Source organism: Kogia breviceps, chromosome 3 (genome assembly GCF_026419965.1).
Source record: "Kogia breviceps isolate mKogBre1 chromosome 3, mKogBre1 haplotype 1, whole genome shotgun sequence".
In the NCBI taxonomy this organism is placed as follows: Eukaryota; Metazoa; Chordata; class Mammalia; order Artiodactyla; family Physeteridae; genus Kogia; species Kogia breviceps.
This window is the reverse complement of record NC_081312.1, coordinates 148,671,566-148,688,620: the sequence shown is the minus strand read 5'-3', so window position 1 is coordinate 148,688,620 and position 17,055 is coordinate 148,671,566. Positions and strand designations below refer to the sequence as shown.

Below are 17,055 nucleotides of genomic sequence, written 5' to 3'. Positions count from 1 at the left end.
CCAACTACAACGCTATGAGACCAGATATCAGTTACAGGAATAAATCTAAGAAACACAAACACATGGAGGCTAAACAACACACTACTTAATAACCAAGAGATCACTGAAGAAATCAAAGAGGAAATAAAAAAATACATGGAAACAAATGACAATGAAAACACAATGACCCATAACCTATGGGATGCAGCAAAGGTAGTTCTCTGAGGGAAGTTTATAGCTATACAAGCGTACGTTAAGAAACAAGAAACATCTCAAATAAACAACCTAACCTTACACCTAAAGCAATTAGAGAAAGAAGAACAAAAAAATCCCAAAGTTAGCAGAAGGAAAGAAATCACAAAGATCACATCAGAAGTAAATGAAAAAGAAATGCAGGAGACAATAGCAAAGATCAATAAAACTAAAAGCTGGTTCTTTGAGAAGATAAACAAAATTGATAAACCATTAGCCAGACTCATCAAGGAAAAAAGGGAGAAGACTCAAATCAATAGAATTAGAAATGAAAAAGGAGAAGTAACAACTGACACTGGAGAAATACAAAAGATTATGAGAAATTACTACATGCAACTCTATGCCAATAAAATGGAGAACCTGGAAGAAATGGACAAATTCTTAGAAATGCACAACCTGCCAAGACTGAACCAGGAAGAAATAGAAAACATGAACAGACCAATCACAAGCACTGAAATTGAAACTGTGATTAAAAATCTTCCAACAAACAAAAGCCCAGGACAAGATAGCTTCACAGGCAAATTCTATCAAACATTTAAAGAGCTAACACCTATCTTTCTCAAACTCTTCCAAAAGATAGCAGAGGGAGGAACACTCCCAAACTCATTCTATAAGGTCACCATCACACTGATACCAAAACCAGACAAAGTTGTCACAAAGAAAGAAAACTACAGGCCAATATCACTGATGAACATAGATGCAAAAATCCTCAACAAAATACTAGCAAACAGAATCCAACAGCACATTAAAAGGATCATACAACATGATCAAGTGGGGTTTCTCCCAGGCATGCAAGGATTCTTCAATATACACAAAACAATCAATGTGATACACCATATTAACAAACTGAAGGAGAAAAACCATATGATCATCTCAATAGATGCAGAGAAAGCTTTTGACAAAATTCAACACCCATTTATGATAAAAACCCTGCAGAAAGTAGGCATAGAGGGAACTTTCCTCAACATAATAAAGGCCATATATGACAAACCCAGAGCCAGCATTGTTCTCAATGGTGAAAAACTGAAACCATTTCCACTAAGATCAGGAACAAGACAAGGTTGCCCACTCTCACCATTCTTATTCAACATACTTTTGGAAGTTCTAGCCACAGCAATCAGAGAAAAAAAAGAAATAAAAGGAATCCAAATCGTAAAAGAAGAAGTAAAGTTGTCACTGTTTGCAGTTGACATGATAATATACATAGAGAATACTAAGGATGCTACCAGAAAACTACTAGAGCTAATCAGTGAATTTGGTAAAATATCAGGATACAAAATTAATGCAAAGAAATCTCTGGCATTCTTATACACTAATGATGAAAAATCTGAGAGTGAAATTAAGAAAACACTCCCATTTACCACTGCAACAAAAAGAATAAAATATCTAGGAATAAACCTACCTAAGGAGACAAAAGACGTGTATGCAAAAAATTATAAGACACTTATGAAATTAAAGATGATACAAATAGATGGAGAGAAATACCATGTTCTTGGATTGGAAGAGTCAACATTGTGAAAATGAGTCTACTACCCAAAGCAATCTACAGATTCAATGCAATCCCTATTAAACTACCAATGTCATTTTTCACAGAACTCGAACAAAAAATTTCACAATTTGTATGGAAACGCATAAGACACTGAATAGCCAAAGCAATCTTGAGAAAGAAAAACGGAGCTGGAGGAATCAGGCTCCCTGACTTCAGAGTATACTACAAAGCTACAATAATCAAGATAGTATGGTACTGGCACAAAAATAGAAATATAGACCAACGGAAGAGGACAGAAAGCCCAGAGATACAGTGGAGAAAAGACAGCCTCTTCATTAAGTGGTGCTGGGAAAACTGGATAGCTACATGTAAAAGAATGAAATTAGAACACTCCCTAACACCATACACAAAAATAAACTCAAAATGGATTAAAGACCTAAATGTAAGGCCAGACACCATCAAACTCTTAGAGGAAAACATAGGCAGAACACTCTATAAATCATAAATCACAGCAAGATCCTTTTTACCCACCTCCTACAGAAATGGAAACAAAAACAAAACTAGGGGATTCCCTGGTGGTGCAGTGGTTGAGAGTCCGCCTGCTGATGCAGGGGACACGGGTTCGTGCCCCGGTCTGGGAAGATCCCACATGCCGCAGAGCGGCTAGGCCTGTGAGCCATGGCCGCTGAGCCTGTGCGTCTGGACCCTGTGGTCCACAACAGGGGAGGCCACAACAGTGAGAGGCCCGCGTACGGCAAAAGAAAAAAAAAAAAAACCTAAACAGATGGGACCTAATGAAACTTTAAACTTTTGCACAGCAAAGGAAACTATAAACAAGACAAAAAGACAACCCTCAGAATGGGAGAAAATATTTGCAAATGAAGCAACTGACAAAGGATTAATCTTCAAAATTTACAAGCAGCTCATGCAGCTCAATATCAAAAAAACAAACAACCCAATCCAAAAATGGGCAGAAGACCTAAATAGACATTTCTCCAAAGAAGATATACAGACTGCCAACAAACATACGAAAGGATGCTCAACATCATTAATCATTAGAGAAATGCAAATCAAAACTACAATGAGATATCATCTCACATTGGTTAGATTGGCCATCATCAAAAACTCTAGAAACAATAAATGCTGGAGAAGGTGTGGAGAAAAGGGAACCCTCTTGCACTGCTGGTGGGAATGTAAACTGATACAGCCACTATAGAAAACAGTATGGAGGTTCCTTAAAAAACTACAAATAAAACTACCATATGACCCAGCAATCCCACTACTAGACATATACCCTGAGAAAACCATAATTCAAAAAGAGTCATGTACCAAAATGTTTACTGCAGCTCTATTTACGATAGCCAGGACATGGAAGCAACCTAAGTGTCCATCGACAGATGAATGGATAAAGAAGATGTGGCACATATATACAATGGAATATTACTCAGCCATAAAAAGGAACGAAACTAAGTTATTTGTAGTGAGGTGGATGGACCTAGAGACTGTCATACAGAGTGAAGTAAGTCAGAAAGAGAAAAACAAATACTGTACGCTAACACATATATATGGAATCTAAAAAAAGAAAAAAAGAAAATAAATGGTCTGAAGAACCTTGGGGCAAGACGCGAATAAAGATGCAGACCTACTAGAGAATGGACTTGAGGATACAGGGAGGCGGAAGGGTAAGCTGGGACAAAGTGAGAGAGTGGCATGGACAATATATACACTACCAAATGTAAAATAGATAGCTAGTGGGAAGCAGCCGCATAGCACAGGGAGATTAGCTCGGTGCTTTGTGACCACCTAGAGGGGTCGGATAGGGAGGGTTGAGGGAGGGAGATGCAAGAGGAAAGAGATATGGGGACATATGTATATGCATAACTGATTCGCTTTGTTACAAAGCAGAAACTAACACACCATTGTAAAGCAATTATACTCCAATGAAGATGTTTAAAAAAAGGAAGAAATCTGTTGCATTTCTATACACTAACAATGAAATATCTGAAAAAGAAATTAAAGGAACAATCCCATTTACCATCACATCAAAAAGAATAAAATAGCTAGGAATAAAACTACCTACGGAGACAAAAGACCTGTACTCTGAAAACTATAAGATGCTGATGAAAGAAACTGAAGATGACACAAACGGATGAAAAGAGATACCATGTTCTTGGATTGAAAGAATCAATATTGTTACGATGACTATACTACACAGGGCACTCTACAGATTCAATGCAATCCCTATCAAATTACCAATGGCATTTTTCACAGGACTAGAACAAAAAATCTTAAAATTTGTATGGAGACACAAAAGACCCTGAATAGTCAAAGCAATCCTGAGAAAGAAAAATGGAGCTGGAGCAATCAGGCGCCCTGACTTCAGACTATACTGCAAAGGTATAGTCATCAAAACATGGTACTAGCACAGAAATAGAAATATAGTTCAATGGAATAGGATAGAAAGCCCAGAAATAAACACACACAGCTATGTCAATTAATCTATGACAAAAGAGGCAAGACTATACAACGGGGGAAATACAGTGTCTTCAATAAATGGTTCTGAGAAAACTGAACAGCTAAATGTAAAAAAAAAAAAAGTAATTAGAACACTCTTTAACACCATGCACAAAAATAAACTCAAAATGGATTAAAGACCTAAATGGAAGACCAGGCACTATAAAACTCTTAAAGGAAAACATAGGCAAAACACTCTTTGACATAAATCGCAGCAACATCTTTTTTGATCCATCTCCCAGAGTTATGGAAATAAAAACAAAAATAAACAAATGGAACCTAATTAAACCCAAAAGCTTTTGCACAGCAAAGGAAACCATAAACAAAATGAAAAGACAACCCACAGAATGGGAGAAAATATTAGCAAATGATGCGACCGACAAGGCACTGGTGTCCAAAATTTATAAACAGCTCACGCAGCTCAATATCAAGAAGACAAACAACCCAATCAAAGAATGAGCAGAAGACCTAAATAGATATTTATCCAAAGAAGAGATATAGATGGCCAACAGGCACATGAAAGGATGCTTAACATTGCTAATTATTAGAGAAATGCAAATCAAAACTACAATGAGATATCATCTCACACAAGTCAGAATGGCCATCATCAAAAAGTCTACAAACAATAAATGCTGGAGGGGCTGTGGAGAAAAGGGAACCCTCCTACATTATTGGTGGGAATGTAAATTGGTACAGCTACTAAGGAGAACAGTATGGAAGTTCCTTAAAAAAACTAAAAATAGAGCTACCATATGATCCAGGAATTCCACTCCTGGTCATATATCTGGAGAAAACCATGGTTTGAAAGGATTCATGCACCTCAATGTTCACTGCAGCACTGTTTACAATAGCCAAGACATGGAGGCAACCCAAATGTCCATCGATAGAAGAATGGATAAAGAAGATACAGTACATATAAACAATGGAATATTACTCAGCCATTAACAAGAATGAAATAATGCCATTTGCAGCAACATGGATGGACCTGGAGATTATCGTACTAAGTGAAGTTAAGTCAGACAGGGAAAGACAAATATCGTATGATATCACTTATATAAGAAATCTTTACAAAATGAGACAAATGAACTTGTTTACAAAACAGAAACAGACTCACAGACTTAGAGAGCAAATTTATGGTCACCAGAGAGGAAGGGTGGGGGGTGGAGAGGGATAATTAGGGAGTTTGGGATTGACATGTATACACTGCTATATATAAAATAGATACCTGAAAAGGACCTACTATATAGCACAGGGAACTCTGCTCAATATTATGTAACAATGTAAATGGGAAAATAATTTGAAAAAGAGTAGATACATGTATATGTATATAACTGAATCACTTTGCTGTACACCTGAGACTAACACAGCATTGTTAATGAACTATGCTCTAATATAAAATAAAACTTTTTAAAAAATCAGTTTAAGCAGAAAAGGAAATTTATTGAGCCCCAACTAGCTTTAGGCACAGCCAAATTGTGAGATTTCAGTCATGTCATCAAAACTTTTTCTCCATGCTCCATCCCACCCCCAATCTCTGACCTCTGTCCTGTGAGCTCTTCTCTTCAAGGCAGGCTCCCTCTTGGAAGGCAAAACATCCTCTCCAGATTCTATTCCCAGTGGCAAAAGAACTCAAAGAGTTGGAATACTCCTGGCCAAAACAGAGGACCTGTATGAAGAAAACCATAAAAGACCTAAATAAGTGGAACAGGAGTTATGTTCCTAGAAGGGAAGACACAATATTGTAAAGTTACTACTTATTTCTAAATTGATTTATAATCCAATCCCATTCTATTCAAAATCCTAAAGCAATGTCTTAATGGATTCTTTATAAACTGGTTTTTAGAATTCAACTTAAACAATTCACAGAAATGGCCAAGGATTTTTCTTTTTTTGAAAAAGAAGAATGGTGGAGTAGGAGATTAGACTATAACACCAGATGTCTAAACATGTCATAAACATATAGTAATTGAGACAGAGTGTTATTAGTAGAGGAAAAGATAAGTCAACAAACTAGAGAAAACATTCAAATTAGCTGGGAAAAAACGGACCATCTATAAACATTGCTGAAATACCCACCCCAACTCTTCTTTTATAAGAAGTGAGTCCTACTTCATACTATTACCAAATGCAAGTTGCCACACATACAGTGAAGACAAACAAACTGAAACATCAGAGTTTGGGGCAGAGAAAGGTTTACTGCAGGGCCACACAGTTTCAGTTGCTAGAGTCAGTACACTGACTGAAACCAACAAAGGCTGAATAACCAGTTCCTCCAAAACATTGGAAATACCATCCTTTTGGACATTAATGCCTACAGTTTTTCTCCTTGGCATGCCGGTTTTCTTAGTTCTGTGACTGTGGACACGGGATTAAGCCCAGCAGTTTCAGCTAGTGTAGATGGAATGAGCTCCGTAACATCTGCAAAGGCATGAATGCAGTAGGATTTCATACCATTTAATGTTCGTGAATATCCGGTTAACCACAGGGCCCATTCCATCTCTGGAGCACTACCTCCTGTAATAAGAGCTCTCTGCTTTACTGAACAATTAATAACACATAGGTCATCATGAACTGAGGGCCCAGCTTCTTCAATCACCAATGTGTTAGAACCAGGAACAAAAGCTGTAACTTTTTCCTGGGATAATATAGCCTGTAATCTTGAGCAGTGTGCCAGAACCATGTAAATTGACCCCCTCAGCTCACTCAGCCAAACCCAGAATGTCAGCAGTTAAGTTGGTCAGTATGAGCATTGGCTTGGTTCCAATATTTTCTCTTTCAATGTCCTTAACTACCACAATCTTCATTTTGATCAGGAAATTTAACACAAGATCACTAAGAGCATGTCTTAAGAATAGACTTCTGTATGCGAAAGACATTATATCCATCTTTTAAATTTGCTTTGTTAAATTTAGAATATAGTCTGTCTTTCCTCAGGGCTCCATCCATGTGGGCGTATCAGAAACTGTTTGATTATCACGATCTCTTTTTAAGCCCAATCTTAATCTTTTCAACTCTGGATATGTCAGAATTGACCACCTTTTGGGTGAAAATCAGCCCTTCCACCAACACAAAATCAATTGTCCCACCAAGTTTCCTTTTTTTTTAAAAAAAAAGACAGTTTATTTAAACTAAAAACAAGCAAAAAAACAAGAACAGTTTACCCACCCATTTCTCTTACCCCTCTACCCCCACCTCTGGAAACCACCAACCTGTTCTATCTATGAGCTTGTTTTTTGTTTTTTTTTTTAGATTCTACCTGTAAGAGAGATCACACAGTATTTGTCTTTCTGTCTGATTTATTTCACTTAGCATTATACCCTGGAGGGCATTAGCAACTTTCTTAACTATTCTGACATCTCTGAGATCTACACCAGTAGCTGTGGCTGGATCAATCACTTTCCTCCCTGCATTTACACTCATGTAAGAGAAAGACTTGAATACTGAGAGACAACTGCTGAGCTCAATGAAGTGGCTGCACTGTTTAACAACACTTTTCTGTCACTCGGTTCCACAGGTCACAGCATGTCAAGATTTCAATACCCTTTCCAAATCCTTCTAAAGTGATTTGGAAATGATGAATCCATTTCTGAAAAAAACTGGTACAGGAATCAAAGAGAGAGCCAGCAACGATGACCACTGATGTGGTGCCATTTCCTTCTTTCTCTCAAGCCTTAGCTCTACCGGTACTCTGGCTGTTGGATGTAATGCTTGTGTTTGTTTCAGAATGGTAGCACCATTTGTAATGGTCACATCACCTCTTCCATCTTGAATCATTTTATCCATTCCTTTTGGTCCAAGTCTTGATCTAATGCATCAGCAACAGCTTTGGCCATGAAGATGTTGCTGCAGCAGATCTGGACTGGCTTCTTGTCCTCATGGGTGCTTTTCCCCTGGCTGCTAGCAAGCTTGGTTGGGTCTGTGTGGGCTCCAAAAGGACAGATGGATGCAGATTCCAGCGGGCACTAGATTAACTGTGTTCACTGTTAACCACTGAAGGGGATCAAAACATGTTACCCCCAAATATGCCACTTTGGCATATTGATGATTTTAGCTGAAGGCAACTGAGAAATAGCATATATAGAAAGGGCTCTCTGACCCCTTTCTGCCTAAAAGCAGGGCATAAATTTCCCATGAGAAAGGTGCCTTCTTGTACCAGGAAGGGGAGAATACTCTTATCACTGGTGATGGGAGTTAATACTAAGATGAATCTACATTAATTTTACTAAAATAATCCTCATCTTCCATTAGCTTCCCCCATATATTTCCTAGTCACTGTTCCACAATATACCACCCCTAGAAGCCCAAACCCCTTTTCTTTGTTTAGTCATATCTCCACAATTTATCACCCTTTGTTAAAATGGTATATAAACGCCAAGTCTTATTGCTTCTTTGAGTTTTCACGTCTTTTATATGGAGTCCCCTGTAAAAAACATTAATATCAAATAAGATTTGTATGTTTCTCTCCTGTTAATCGATCTTTTGTCTTTGAAATTCATAGGGCTCAGGTACAGGGTAAAGTTTTCTTTCTCCATCTACTTCAAGTGATGGGTTGACTACAGAATGGAAGGTGAAAGAGAAGGATTTGTTATGTGCCTGTGTATTCATTAAATGTTTAAAATAATTGTATGTGTTGTTTAAAGAGACAATAAGGGCTTCCCTGGTGGCGCAGTGGTTGAGAGTCCGCCTGCCAATGCAGGGGACACGGGTTCGTGCCCCGGTCTGGGAAGGTCCCACATGCTGCAGAGCGGCTGGGCCCGTGAGCCATGGCCGCTGGGCCTTGCGGGTCCGGAGCCTGTGCTCCGCAATGGGAGAGGCCACAACGGTGAGAGGCCCGCGTAAAGGAAAAAAAAGAAAAAAAAAAAAAAAAATTAAAGAGACAATAAGAAGGAAATTGTCATCAATCAAGTTACTCTTAAGAATAAAGGCTTATTGAATTCCAAGCAAAACCAACTGTTTTTTAAGATGCATAAATTAAAACTTTAAAGATTTATTGAAGTCAGAAAAATAAAATTTCAATATATTAACTCTAAAAACCTAGAAGTCCCAGAAATTACATTTTAAAGGATTAGAAAGAATTCCTTATAAAAGTATTTACTATTACATTCTTTGTTAAACTAAACTGTGACTCGGAGGACTTGTAGTATCATTTTACACCCCTGACACAGTGCCTTGATAAATTAGTCAGCAGTAGCACATGAAATCATGGATAGATGAGAGATACATATCCACTCTTATCCAAACGTAGCAAATAGCACCGTATTTCCTATTTAATGGAAAGCGGTTTCTTCTGTAATTCTTTGGAGCAATAAGCCTTTACACCCCTGTGTCTCCCATTTAAAGAAGAGCCATTTGTGCCTTTGTCCTAATATCTCTGAGTACTTGTCAGGAGTTAAAATGCTGGCTGAATCACTGTAGGACTCCTTATATGAATGCAGGTAAAAATGTCTCAGGAGGTGGTTTACTCTGGTTTGTTCTTTCACATCTCAAATTTGCTTGGCTAGTCACAGGCAGGTAGAAATGAGTTAAGAATTTTAGAACTCATGATAATTTTGACCAGAAGTAGATTAAGATCATTGTTGTATAGTATGAGAGAAAAACCCAGACCTGCTGTCTTTCCCAAGATGGCTGCAATGAGCGTTGGAAGAAGAGACAAAACCCATCCTATAAGGGTAGGGAGAAGAGAATTAGATTGCTTCATAACACTCAAAACCTGTACTCAATAAAATACACAGGAGGTTCTGGATTAAACACTAAGACAACTCCTGAATTTAAAATGTAAAACAAGAAAATCCTGGGCTTCCCTGGTGGTGCAGTGGTTGCGAGTCCGCCTGCTGATGCAGGGGACACGGGTTCGTGCCCCGGTCCGGGAAGATCCCACATGCCGTGGAGCAGCTGGGCCCGTGAGCCATGGCCGCTGAGCCTGCGCGTCCGGAGCCTATGCTCCGCAACGGGAGAGGCCACAACAGTGAGAGGCCCGTGTACCACAAAAAAAAAAAAAAAAAAAAAAAAAAAAAAAAAAAGAAAAGGAAATCCTGAGCAATAGGTAACTTGTAATTAGGAATCTTTGAGTTAGTATTTGTAAGTAGTCTAACATGGGGGTAGAAGGACATAGGGGACACAACTTTGTCACTTAGAGCAGGACTCATCTTCTCACTCACTTCTTTCAAAAGCCAAGAGGAAGGTAGAATACTATATATCATGTTCTTTCCTGAGCAAAGAACTGATGCCATTTTGGAAAACTGACAAATTGCTAAATTGAAAGGTATCCTGAGACAATAAAGCAAGCAGTTCCAGTCAGAAAAATGGGGGGAAGAGGGAGGGACTTGAAATCCAGCCTGTGGCATTTTAACTGCAGCTGAGAGAGGTATGGGCATGTCTAGTTTACTCATTTGGAGAATTTCTGCTTCTTGATGTTAAAAGATTGTTCCTTATTCAATGGTGATTAGCCAAAAGATGAGAGCAAAAACAATGTCCCCCTATCAATTTCCTCTTTAGTGCGGAGTGCCCTTGGGGGCCAAATGCCTCGTTAAGACAAATGGCTCAGGTGGGGTTCTGAGAGTTCACAGGCCTGAATAATTGAAGACCCCGCCTCCCCATCCCTTCCCATCCCAAAAGAATGGAATTAACGCTAACACCTCAAACTGTTCATGCAAGGTCAAGGTTCTGATTCAAATACTCCCTCTCCTCCACAAATGGAACCCAATTCATCAATACAGGTCTACCAGGAAATTGCAAAACAGGAGGCTAAGTTTCCTGCAGTGTCTTCCCTAGATTCTTAGATTTTTTTTTTAGATTGTTGGTTTTAATGGTTTGGCTGTGTTTCTTCTATAACTTGGGTCACCACAGTTGCTGATTCAACTCCAGTAAGGAGGAGAAGAAAGAAGCAGGGGTCTCGCTCAGAACCCAGGAGGCATTCTCCCCTCTTACTGAAGGATGGCCAGACTCTCGCTGATCATGAGCTCAGTTTAGGAGCCTCAGTGCAAGGGCCTCCAGCTCTAGCCTAGACCACAGAGATCAATGGCTTACAGCTGCGCGCCAGGACGCCTGGCTATCTCCCAATTGAGGGCTGGGTGCAGTGAATCGGAAGTTAAGGAACCTCGAGTTGTCAGCACCACAGGGTGCCCGCGCAACCACCGCCCCCCCACCCCACCCCAGAGACCTCTGCCTCAGCTCTTCCTGAGAGATGGGGGGGCTGGACAAGGGGCTGCCTTTTCATTCTAACAGTTTTAGGCTAGTGTGCTCTGATCTGCAGAGCCGTGGGGTCTATGGAGAAAGGTGCATCTAATAAGTGTTGGAGAAAGAACCCACCTGGCCCAGGCCACCCTGTTGCTGACTTCGCCACTTTGGGAATTTCTACCTAAGCAAAGCATCCAGACCTAACATGAGCGCACCCTAAAACTCCGAGGGCGGTCAAGGACAAGGCCGAAGTGTGCAAACCCAAGTTGTGCGCTGCTGTTTCATAATGGGTTAGTATGAGAGTCCTCTAGCTAGGCCTGTTTCGGTGACTGACTGCCAGTAGAGGAGGAAGCCGGACTTCACCACGAATGTCCCAGGCCTGCTGAAACGAACGCCCCACGGGGCTGGCGCCGCAGGGCCCCTCCGGGCGCCAGCCGCGTGGGCGCGTCCCGTGCTGCCCACCCGCCCCGGGTCCCCGCACCCGCCGCGCTCACCCAGCCGCCATTCGCCATCAGCCAGGCGCGCTGCCGTCCGGAGAGCTGAGCACACAGCAAGGCCACCAGGAACCGGCAGTCTCTGCTAACGTCTTCATTCTCCGTCTTCTTCCGCCTACGGGCCCCCCCGCGGCGGCGTCTCCAGCAGCGTCCCCGCGAAGGTCACGAGCGCTGCCACGCGGCCCCAACGGGGGCCACCAGGGTTGTTGGCGAGTAGCTCCTGCGCCATCCAGGCCACCAGCTCGACGCGGTTCCCGCGGAAGCCGCGGTATTGGGACAAGAAGTGCACGTTGGTCTACTGTATCCGGGCGGCCACGGGAACAGCACGGCGGCCTCGGGCGTGCACGACGCCCGCACGGGGGTGCCGGGCTCGCGGGCGCAGTACTCCAGGTAGTCCACCAGCAGCCTGGCTGTGCGCTCCCTGAACGCGTCCCCCACGGCTCCGCCTCTGCCGGGGCCCGACCCGGCCTGTTTTCTAGGCCCGCCCCGCCCCGCCTCGCTCCGCTTTGGCTTGGCTCGGCCGGGTCCGCCCCGGGCAGTTGCTTTCCCAGGTCCCGAGAGGAGCCTTTGATGGGAATACCATCTACACCTGTTCCGGCCCCAATAGGCGAGGCCCAGCTGTGTGCATGTGTTCACATAGCAATCTGGGGCAGAGTGAGACTCTTTTGGGGTTATTGTTTAGCTCTCGGCTTGGGGACTAAAAACCCAGTGGGGACAGTCTGGGAAGTTGGGCTAGACTTTTGCCTCCTGTTTAGGAGAGGTTTACAAAGGCTACACACAGCCCTCCACTGGCGGCTCCCTTGAAAGGATTATCAGCATCTTCTCAGATTGGACTGAAGCATCCAGGTGTGTGTTGGAGGTACCTTCCTTTGGGTCTGGTATATGTGGCAGGAAACAGGATAATTCTCCTGCAGGTTGCTAGAGTGCCAATATTGGCTGCATTCACTCATTTACTCCTAGTCTTTGGGGTGGTAGCACTGGAGATGTAATGGAGAACAAGGCATGTGGTGCCTGCTCTCAAGGACCCTAGAGTCTAGTGATGGGACAAAGAAACGGAATCACAGTACAGTTAAATTATCACTATAATAGAGGTTGAGGGAATACCCAGCTTTTGGCTGCTTCTTATAGCTACCATCCCTATATTGCTTACAATTCTCCACTTTTTACTGGCCAATCACTCATTACTCCAATTCCCTATTATAGTTAATACTTCTTATACTAATCTTTCTCTGTTCATGTTACTCTATGGCTTCTTTCTCCTGATTGGACACAGACTGACATAGAATTGTACCAGCAGTGAAATTTGTGAGGGTTCATTGGCCTGGAGCATTTTGAAATATCCCCGTCAGGGTGGAAGATGAATTGCTGCAGCTTGTATCACTGACAGAAAGAGGCACAACCCTTCGTAGGTCACTTTGGAGGCAACATACACATCTGAGTATGCAACCTCAACCCATCTACAGGCAGGTGGATTGGGAAGCAGAACAAGAGAAGGCTCTGCAGCTGTTTAGGCTACAAGATACTCTATCACTTGGGTTTTATGATCCAGCAGGTCCAATGATACTTGAAGTGTCAAATAGAGAAGTTGTATGGAGCCTCTGGCAAGCACCGATACAGTTATGGTGCAGACCTCTAGGATTGTGAAGCAAATCTATGTCCTCTTCTGCAGCTGACTATCCTTTTGAGAAGCAGGTTCTGGCTTGCTGCTAGGTCTTCGTAGAGGCTGAATGATGTGACCATGCAGCTTGAACTCTCCTCATAATATGGACGTTGTCTGACGTGCCTTGTTTTAAGGTTGGGTGTGCACAGCAGCAATCTTTCATCAAGTGGAAATGGTACATGAGAGACTGAACTCAGGCGGGTCCATGAGGTACAAGTAAATTGTGAGTAGTCGGCTCAGACCCCTGCAACACAGCTCCTGTTGTTTGCCTCTTCTCTTGTTCCATGCCTACGGCTTTCAGGGGATTGCTTATGACCAGCTGACTGAGGGAGAAAACTCAAGCCTGGATTATAGATGGCTCTGTATGATATGCTGGTACTACATGAAAGTGGACAGCTGGAGCATTATAGCCCCACTCAGGGGGGACTGTGAAGACAACGGTGAAGGAAAATCCTCCCAGTGGGCAGAAATTCAAACAGGATATATGACTATACACTATGTCCGGGGTGAGAGATGGCCAGAGTACAGATCTACATTGATTCATGGGCAGTTGCTGATGGTTTGGCTGGATGGTCAGGGCCTTGAAGATTGGTGACAAGGAAATCTTGGACAGAGATATGTGGCTAGACCCCTCTGAAGAGGCAGACTGAAGATACTCGTCTCCCATGTCCACGCCTCCAAAGGGCAGCCACTGCAGAGAAGACTCTTAATAATCAGGTAGACAAACTCCTGTGGTCTGTGGAGGTCAGAGAGCTTCTTTACACAGCTGCCACAGTGCTTGCTCCATGGGACCGTGAATGAAGAGGCCATGCAGCAGGGAGCGAGGATGTGGCAACAACAGAATTCCCCTTACAAAGGCTGAGCTGGCTAATGCTACTGCTGAGTGCCTGATCTGCCAGTGCCAGTGATTCCTCTATGGGGAGCCAGTGCCAGTGACTCCTCTATGGGGAGCCAGTGCCAGTGACTCCTCTATGGGGAGCCAGTGCCAGTGACTCCTCTATGGGGAGCCAGTGCCAGTGACTCCTCTATGGGGAGCCAGTGCCAGTGATTCCTCTATGGGGAGCCAAATGAATTTTGCCTGAAGGGAATATAAATCTCTGTGCGTCAAGCTGAGCTGGTTGTGACATCTTACAAATTCCCTTATTAATTCTTAAGTTAAATAAACATTTTGATATATGTTCATGTTTTATTTTCAAGGGAGTCATGATTTTACCTTTTTGAACATTATATTTTAGCAGCAAGCACACAGTTTTTTCTTAGATTTGGAGTAGCTTGGGGGTTAGTGGTAGATCCTCTGGCCCTGCCATTGGTTAATTCTAATAATTATCAGTGCAGTCAAACAACAAATGAATAAATTAACCTCCACACATAGAATTTCCTATGCAGTTTGCAGTCAGATCTGGTTACAATCCCCCCTCTGCCACTTAGAAGCTCGGTGACCGTGAGCAAGTTATTCAGCCCTCCCAACTTCAATTTCCCCACCTATGAAATGGAGGCAATAAACTGCATTATAGGCTGTTACAAGGATTACATGAGTTGGTATGTGCAAAGGCCTTAGCATAGTACCTGGCACATAGTAAAAGCTCTTTAGAGAGGAGCTTGTATTATTAGTATGAGTTGACCAGGGTTACCAGGCTCGCTTGTCCCACTTTTAACCAAAAGAATCAAGATGTGACATTTTTGGTGAGCCTTACTTACATGGTTTCTGGTTTTGTTTTTGTTTTTAAAATACTGAAAATATCTAAGATTTTCAGTGATTCACAGCCCCCATTGGTCTCTTGCCTTTCCTACTGCCTCTCTGTGCCCGCAGGGCCCCTCCTGTGCCGCGTGTGGTTGCCCCAGAGCATCCGCTCGAGCCCCCCTCTCTCAATTACCTTCCTCCTCCTCTTCCAAACCCCTACAAGGGCCTGAATGGCCCCAGGGAGGTCTCACAGGGAGGGGCTGGAAAAGGGCTCCTCAGCCCAGATAAGCTGCTTTCAAAGTTGATCTGACCCTGGGAGTCCTTCCAGGGGATCCTCCAAGGTCAAAACTATTTTCATAATAATACTGACTCTTTTTTCTGTATGTGTGGCTTTTATTTATTTATTTTTCTTTCTTTTTTAATTTATTTTTATTTTTTTGCAGTACGTGGGCCTCTCGTTGTTGTGGCCTCTCCCGTTGCGGAGCCCTGCAGGCTCCAGACGCGCAGGCTCAGCGGCCATGGCTCACGGGCTCAGCCGCTCCGCGGCACGTGGGATCTTCCCGGACCGGGGCACGAACCCATGTCCCCTGCATCGACAGGCGGGCTCTCAACCACTGCGCCACCAGGGAAGCCCATGTGTGGCTTTTAAAACACTCACTTTCTCAGGAGTTTTCCAGAGGCTACTGATATGTGGTGAAGGCAGCATCACTGGAATATGTGCTTCTGTATTCTTGTGTTTTATGATTTTTCTCAGTTTGAATTTCTAATATGATAAATATTGATAGATATAATCCATATAAACAAAAAGCTCTTTGGGGTCCTCAATAATTTTTAAGAGTGTAGAGGGATCCTAAGATGGAAAACTTTGAGAACCACTGGGCCAGATGAATCTCTAATTGATGATAATTACCAATTTGATACATGAGTAGGGATCGCTTATGTGGGGTGGGGGGAGAGGAGAGAAAAGAATGAACAAGAGGAAGGGGAATAGGGAGGAGGAGGAAGGGGATAAGAGGTGAGACAAGAAGAGAGAGGAGGGAGCAGATGGGGCAAGGGAGGGGGGAGAAGGAGGGAGAGGGAAAGGAGTTGGAAAGGAGAGGAAGGGAACAGGAAAGGAAGGAGGGGAAGGTACTTTACATACCTTGGAACTGTACCATTTCCTAGATGAGGGAACTAAGGCTGAGACAAATTTAGACATTGTATATCCTGTAAAAGTGGTAGAGCTGGGTCTGAAACTAGGTGCACATCCTTTGTCCCTATGCTGTCCCCCTCTTATAGATGAGTCCTAGTGTCAGCAGGACCACCTTCTAGCCAGATGGCCAAGCAACTATGAGACGCAAGGATGCTAAAGGCCCTTACAACCTGTACTAACTTTAAGCCACTTATAATCCCAGGAAGGGTACAGAGGAGGTCCAGGGTGGGAAAGAGGGAAGTGGATATGGGGTGCCTGCTCTGGCCTTGGGCTCATTCCAGAACAGGACCAGCAGCAGGGCCCTACTTCTGGGAGGCCAGCCGCACATTCCCTCCAAAGCAGCTGCCTTGGTTTCAGTTCACAGGTATTTCCCACAAACACCTGTCATCACATAACTCCTTGTTTGACCCCCCTGTCTGCCTAACCTTTCTCTCCTCTGGCTGGAAAGGGGGTGTCCAAGTCTATGCACACCTCGGAGCACATCTGTTTGGCCCCTTCACCACAATGGTTTGGTAGCTTTGCCTCCAAGTCCTCTAAAAAAATGAAAACCTGATTAAAAAACTCCACTCAGCATTATTTTCAATATGCAAAATATAATTTATTACCTGGGGTTTATCC

General features: G+C 42.9%; 1 protein-coding gene, 1 long non-coding RNA gene and 1 pseudogene across 2 annotated transcripts in view; all 3 read right to left on the bottom strand.

Moving 5' to 3' along the window:
• Window positions 1–5,900, bottom strand: part of LOC136793840 (uncharacterized) — a 49,092-nt gene extending 43,192 nt beyond the window's left edge. Inside the window, exon 1 of the long non-coding RNA XR_010839812.1 lies at window positions 5,774–5,900. This is a non-coding gene — a long non-coding RNA (uncharacterized lncRNA). The remainder of the gene's footprint in view (window positions 1–5,773) is intronic.
• Window positions 5,901–6,339: 439 nt separating this feature from the next.
• Window positions 6,340–7,180, bottom strand: LOC131752065 (T-complex protein 1 subunit delta pseudogene; annotated as a pseudogene).
• A 173-nt stretch (window positions 7,181–7,353) lies between these two features.
• BCL2L10 (BCL2 like 10) lies at window positions 7,354–14,231 on the bottom strand. The gene is given in 6 exon segments (XM_067030624.1): window positions 7,354–7,362; window positions 9,839–9,895; window positions 11,905–12,034; window positions 12,036–12,225; window positions 12,228–12,548; window positions 14,099–14,231. Coding segments are annotated over 6 exon segments (840 nt in total).
• Window positions 14,232–17,055: the final 2,824 nt, after the last annotated feature.